Raw genomic sequence first — 7,033 nt, 5'->3', positions numbered from 1 at the left:
TCGGTCGGTCGATGGATCGATCGGCACTGCCATAACTCGAGGCCATGCCTCAGATATATTATTCGTAATAAGTTTTTCGCGGCAGCAAAAACCCACTGAATCATTGATATATAATCCAACCCCCACTATGTGAACTGCATCCATCATGCACGCAGCACGCATCGTGCTGCAGGCAGGCGCAGCCCACCCAGCCACGTCGCCCAGTATGTGCATGCCTGCTGGCTCAGCCTGGAATTTTTCGCGCCATTTTACCGTGATGATCGATCCGGACGAGGGGAAGCGGATCCATCCGGTAGACATGGATGAGATCCTCCGATCTGATGAAGATCGTCCTGCTCTGCCGCAGTCTCTCTGCTGCGGCCGCGTTACTGCGGCCTCGACCCCGTACGTACGTGCCGGCAGGAGTAGCGTCGATCGATCGACATGCTCTGTCTCGGGGAAGAGGGTTGAAGCGTGGATCACTGGATCCAGCCATAAAACCTGTGGCGAGCCATGGCTGGGCGAGGACGGCAGTAAGAGCACGCGTGTCCTCGAGATTCACAGAGCTCGCCGGCCTCCAAACTGACCAGACAATGCGCCGTACGTAGCCTGTAGCCTGTGGCTAGCAGACGGGAAAAGAAAGAAAGAACCGTATTGCACTGCTGCACCGGCAGCAGCAACGGCCGAACAGTGTCGAGAGGAGGCGGCGCCACGCAATTCAATCGTGCTGTACCCCTCGACGCTCGCATGCATGCTGCGTATGCTGCTCGTGGCGTAGCAGCGATCAGTGGTAAGTAACTTGGGTTCGGCAAATGGTACGTACATGGTAAAAGCAGGAGTAGCCGATCGTGCTGCGCTAGGAGGGAGCGCTAGGGTGGAGGTGGAATTGTGGTGCCTGGTCTGGACTTTGGACCACCCCCGGACACGGGCGACGGGTTCGATCGAGAGCATGACCGTGCCGCGCCGTGCTCGATCGATCGACAAGACCGATCCTACCAGTATCCATCGACGATCGATCGCATCGCATGCATGTGAATTGCGCAGTGATAATCATAGATAGGAGTAGATCCTAATCCCACAGATTCACGAGCTCGAGCCGGTGCGTGGCGCGGTGCCCTGCTGGGTGCGCGCGACGTGCACGCAGCGGTGCGCATGCGTCGTTGGCGCGTGTGCATTTGCATGTGCGCCGGAGCCGAGGCCTTTTATAAATGCGCGGCGCGGCGCGGACGCGGCCAAAGGCGTGGCGTCGCGGCCGCTGCACGCCAATTTCATGCCGCCGCCGCCGCCGATCGGTGCGTGGTCACCGGCCTCACGCCTACGTGCGCGCGCGCTCCGGCCCATCCTACCTGCGCATGCACCCCCGGCCTCGCCGCCGTGCATCCCAACGCACGGGCGCGCGCGCGCCGATCGCGCGGCGTGTACCACCAGTGCCATCTAATCTACCAGCTCTACTTCCTCGTCGACTCCGATCGATCCAAGGCGAAAGAAAAGAAGCGCTTCGTACGGCACGATCGCGGATCGGATACCGTGTGCGATGGCGCGCGTAGCACTCCTTTTCGCGCGCGTACGTGGCGCGGGCGCAAAAGAAAAGGCGCGCGCGCGCGTCGTGTGTGGGTGCTGAGTACGACGCCTACCGTGTCATGTGTGGGTGCGGAGGCGTGCGCGAATCGTGAGGTGCGTGGCCATCGATCGGCCTCGGGACGTGGGCAGGGAAGATTCAAAATCGGCGACAGCAGCCCACGCCGACGGGTCGCGTGACCGACCGATCGCGATGATCATGTGCCGGTGCATTTTCGCCCGTTATCGCTTGCCGCCTGGTGCTGTTGTGGATCCAGGGCGGGTGTAGAAGGGGCCGGGTGGCTCTGTTTCTTCACTTCCCATCGTCGGTCGGTTTCCCATCCCACAAATAGCTATCCACAAAAGAAAAATAGCTACTTGTAAGTTGCCTGAAAATAGTTTTTGGGTCACTCGATTTTAAATGGAAGAAAGAAGCAGTCGTCGGCTCGCCGGAGAAGCTCTCTGGGTCTATCTTAGGGTGGCAGACGATTCCATTATCTATCTCAGAGGTATTGGGGAGGAGGGTGCAGCTTTGCCGGAAAAAAATGGTTCATGGCCGGGTTGGAGGGATGGTCGGGGGCGGCGACGGCACAATGATGGGAGACAGTTGGCGGTAGGGTGATGGGGTTAAGCCGGTGGTAGATCGGCAATTCGAGATTGGAGAAGATGAACAGTGAAGCGTTTCGAAAGCTGAAAAGTTGATCTGGCCATCATCTTGCATCCAACGGCTCACAGCGAATCGACTGACCCAAATTGGATTTTGGGTCACGTGACATCTAGCCAATTCGCATCCTATCCCCATCCGGGTGCTGTTCTTTTCTCCGTTGTCGGCGATCTCCGGCTCCTCTTTTTCTTGGCCTCTTCTTTTGTGTGTGTGTGGAAAACACGCCACGGGCCAGCAGCAAAACCTAACAGCTCGACAGATAGCTATTTCTACAGCACAGACTCGATCAGGCGCAAGAGACACCGGCACATCGATCAGCAGGGTGTGGAAATGCAGCTCCAGCGTTGATGTAGGGGAAACCCAAACCCAGGCCCGGGGCCCGGCCATCTTCTTGCTAGCATGGGCGCCGTAAGAAGCTGGAGTACAAGCTGACACAAACTGTCCACCGTCTCCGGCATGGATTCCTTGGAGATCAGTTTTGCATCTCTTCGCTGATGCAGGGGATCATCCACCAAAATCTGTTTCAGAATTCAAATCCATCACACTATTTGCCTTCTACAGTATTGCATGCCATCATCTATGCATGTAGCGGATCATTAGCAAGCATTATGTCCTGGAAACACAGCAACACATGACTGACTCCCTAGTGAACTAGTAACTCCGTTTGAAAAATCATCGGAGCGCATGATGGTCGTCTGATCAGTATAACCCGCAACACATTTCAACGTATTCTGAACCACTGTTTATCCAAAAGAATGAAGAGGGAGCAAGAGCAATACATATGCAATTCAGACTCGAGCAGAAAACAAAAAAAAAACTTTCCAGTTGTGTCCAGAAACTCTTACAGTGCTAATCGATGCCGCTTTACAAGACACGGAAAACACCGAACGACAATATTTCTTTCAGAAAAATGGAAATGGCGTAGGACCCACATAATTCCAAGTTTCATGTAGCCGACTCGAGCAATTTAACCAAACAGTAACAGAGGTACGCCTGATATGCTGAACAGAGATACAGTTCGCGCTCGGCATGATCAGGACGAATTCGACACGACAACCACATCCGAACATGGTGACTTGCATGATTGACACTTAAACTGCATAACAGACAAGAAACCGGCTTTAGAAACCAAAATACAGCTCTCTAGCCACATTATCATGATGAACTGAACGAGGACAACCACGGCTGATCACAGCTGACTTGCACCCTTCATGCTTAAACTCCTCAAAAGAAACGAAACAACCTGATGTTAGTAGATTGGAAGAAGCCAACGGCAGCAGACTAAAGATGATGGGTTTGTCCATTTCGCAATGCATCACTATTGAGCGGTACGTCAGAGATCAATGAGTCTTCGCTAGCGCCAACAATCTGCCACGATCTGAAAAAAAAAATACCAAGCACAAAACTCTTAACCAACTGTCCATCTCAGAACTTATAATTTGATGTGCCATTGTACTTATAACTAGTCCCAAAGGTTATAAGACTGCATGTGATATGTGAGCTTCAGCTGTGCCAGAAAGTAACTTGAAGCATCTTAACGGAAAAAATTTGAAGCAAGGTAAAGTGATAATACAATATCAACAAGGTTGACTACATATTTAGCAATCTCCATTTTAAGCTAGCAGGCACTTCATGCTTTCAACTATTTGACCAATCGACAGCAGCAGCAAAAAGGAGGCATTTCATCCCATGGATCGCTCCATATAATAGCAAAAGGTTTTCAGGTAGAAGAAAAACCGGACCTGAGTCCAGAATTCAGAAATGGCCACAGAAACAAGAGGTGACTTCTATTTTATGACATCAAACCCTGACATCAGTTTCCAAGTTTCTAGCAAAAGTAAGAAACATCTGAGTCCCACACCTGTCAGAATCTATGTACAAATGATAAATGTTTTGTGGTGAAACTAAGTTATGAGTTGGATCCTTGTATCACCAATTGTTTGTCCAAAAAGTCTGGTACTGCTACTTGACAGATCTTTTGAAGACGAGATCAACATTGAAGTCATATTAAAATGTCATGAAAGGGAAACGACATAGATTACACACAAAAATTGTTCCAAGTAGCTGGGCCGAGCATTAGGCAAACAGTAACTGAAATATGCCTCACATATTAATCTGACATAAAACCTTTTGACATTACGATCAGGATGAATTCAACAAGACAACAACAATTGATCGTAAGGACTTGCACAATTTGTATGTAAACTGCTGAACAGAGAATATACGATTTCATACTTATTAGTAGCAGCTCGGAAAGAAACTAGCAGTGCACTTTGTTTAGTTAATCCTTGTTAGCGATGACAATGTGCCATGATCTAAAATATGGCATGCACAAAACTCATAACTAACTCCAAGTCAGCATTCCACTTTGGTGAGTTATGTGCTAGTACCAATTCCAGTGGTTACAAGACTGAGAGTTTGAGATGTAACCTTCAGCTAAGCCACAAAGTAACAGATATATTTTATAAGAAAGGCTGAAACAAGGTAACAGGATTCAGATCAACATGTTTGTGTGCATATTCGAGCAATGCATGGTCATGATCCTTAACATGTCAAATCTCATAACATAAACAACATTATGTTTTCCAGTGCCATATATTAAGTTTTCTCTGGCGCAGAGAATTGTCTTTCGCAAGCTCCATATGTGCATATAACTAACACATATTACTTGCATCATGACTAACTAACTATTCACAAACAACAAACAACTAATTAAGCAAACATACAGAAGCTGTAATGAAAATGCAAGACAACAGTCAACAGACAAGAAGCAAGGGCTATCACCTATACCTGGAGTGTAGAAGCTCATGTAGGGTAGGACGCTAAAGTACTCTCCCGGCTCGTCAACCTTCCTGACTCGCCCTGACTTTAGCTCTGTGGCGATTAAGCCAGCATCTGTGCTTATGAAGATGACACCCACACCCTCTGCGGAACCAACCACAAATGGTTCCCAATCGAGATCGACATCTGGTATAATTTTCTCCAGCTCGATGACCCTGCATTGCACCCATTCTGCAGCCGCTTCTGGATCCACCTTCCTTGACCACAAACAAAGGCTAGAATTGTTGATGCAGGCAAACCCCAGCGAACTGTCCTCCATCACCATGAGAGCCATTGGGGCCAAATCGTGTGGCGGCTGGCTGATCATGGAGAAGCACTTGTTTGGCAAGTTGTACTTGAGGATTTTGTCAACCGACCGAAGTGTGAAGTAGACTGCATCTCCAATGACGGCTACTCGCCGAGGCATGACATAGGGTAGGTGGTAGAAGTTTTTTGCAATGTCATCTCGCTTGAGCTGGGCATAGCCTTCACAGCCATCGTCGAGGCATACTGGCGCACTCCACGCACCTGTCACCGATGAGTACACGTTCGCCTTAACGACACGGTCGTCGTTGCCGGTGCCCAGGAAGGCCACGCGGAAGGGGCCGCCTTGGCAGTCGAGATGTCGGCAGCCATCGGCGGCGCAGAACACCGCGGCGGTCCAGATGAACCAATCGACGCCCGGCGCGGGCAGAACGCGCCGGTCGCCCGTGACGGGGTCTGAGACGACGAGAACCAGGCTGTCGCCCTGCACCAAGTGGTAGAGCACGCGGCCGTGGCGGCAGTCGAGGGGGGTGGGGTGCTCGCCCTCGCCGTCGGAGCCCGGGTAGGGGAAGTCCGGCATCGACGTGGTGGAGGCGAAGCGGTGCGCGGGGCTTCCTTGGAGGACCTGGAGCAGGTGGAGGAGGCCGAGGAGGGGAGGGGCTCCGTGGAAGGCGCGGTAGCGGCGGCGGAAGGCGGGGTCGCAGACGATGCGGAGCCACGACTTGCAGACGATGGCGGCGCGGAAGAGGTGCTCGGGCTCGTCCGGCGGGAGGCGGAGGAGGACCTCGCCGAGGAGGTCGTCCATCAGCTCCGGCCGTGTCGCCATGGTCGGCCGAATGGGATGGGGGTCGCCGCCGGGTCGGGTGGGGGAAGAGAGCGTGAGACGGGCAGGCACGCACGGCCCGTTCTACTTGGTTCGGTTCGACCAGGGTCTTTTTTTTTTACGGGCGGTTTGACCAGGGTCTCGGCCGAATGTTTGTGGTCTATTTTTTTTTGTCCCAGCTTTTTTTTCCCTTGTTGCTGCGTTATTCGTGAGAGTTTAGTTGTGACATCCTTAAAAAACATCTAATGTGAATTAGATAAACTGTTTTCAGTTCTTAGAAAAAATTAGTAAAACATTTTCCTGCAAATTATTATTGGAAGAGAAAACAAGAACATCGAGATGCATTTTTTAATTTTGAGATCAAGATGCATATTTAAGGTCAACCTTTTTTTCATTTCCTTAAAAAAAGTCAACCTTTTTAGTGGAAGTTGATGCATCTTTTCTTATTTAAGAGATTCATTACTTAAGTAGTATCCATCCCATAATATAAGAGTGCTTTTGACACGTGTCAAAAGCGCTCTTATATTATGGGACGAAGGGGGTACATATGAATTTGTAAGCTCAATCGCGCAATAGAACGAGTGGATGCATTTGAAGATTCCCATCAACCCTCCCCTTCCCCGTAGTGACTCGAAACCTTAGTCGGCAAAGTGAAACAGCGAGAGAGGAGGGAGCAAGAGCCCCGTACTCCGGCATCACCAGGGTTCCTCCACCTCTGTTGATCACTCCAGTGGTTTTCTCAATTTCTTCGCTGGGTTTTTCTTCTTCGGTTATTTTGGTTTTTTCACAATTTTCTTCGTTTTATTCCAGCTTTTAATGAATTTTCCTTTTTTTGTTCTTTTCTCAATGTTTATTGTTTTTCCTTTTCTTTATATTTATCCTGTTTTTTGTTTCTTTCTTAGTTTTCATCAGATTTCTTTGGGGTC

The 7,033-nt window shown here is 50.2% G+C and overlaps 1 protein-coding gene across 3 annotated transcripts; it reads right to left on the bottom strand.

Annotated features, from left to right (window-relative positions):
- Window positions 1–3,003: 3,003 nt before the first annotated feature.
- LOC123128440 (uncharacterized) lies at window positions 3,004–6,204 on the bottom strand. 3 transcript variants are annotated; one of them, XR_006463119.1, is made up of 3 exons: window positions 4,985–6,204; window positions 3,381–3,578; window positions 3,004–3,296 (listed from the first exon to the last, which is right to left on the bottom strand). XR_006463119.1 is itself a non-coding variant. In XM_044548439.1 (2 exons), the coding sequence occupies exons 1-2, from the start codon at window positions 6,108–6,110 to the stop codon at window positions 3,541–3,543; spliced, it is 1,164 nt and encodes a 387-aa protein (XP_044404374.1). In that variant the 5' UTR covers window positions 6,111–6,204; the 3' UTR covers window positions 3,004–3,540. The 3 variants fall into 3 exon arrangements, 2 of the variants coding, with proteins under 2 accessions (XP_044404374.1, XP_044404375.1); XM_044548439.1 differs by having other exon boundaries at window positions 3,004–3,578; XM_044548440.1 differs by having other exon boundaries at window positions 3,004–3,578; window positions 4,991–6,204.
- Window positions 6,205–7,033: the final 829 nt, after the last annotated feature.

This window comes from Triticum aestivum, chromosome 6A (assembly GCF_018294505.1).
Source record: "Triticum aestivum cultivar Chinese Spring chromosome 6A, IWGSC CS RefSeq v2.1, whole genome shotgun sequence".
Lineage (NCBI taxonomy): Eukaryota > Viridiplantae > Streptophyta > Magnoliopsida > Poales > Poaceae > Triticum > Triticum aestivum.
This window is presented reverse-complemented; position numbering and strand designations above follow the sequence as displayed.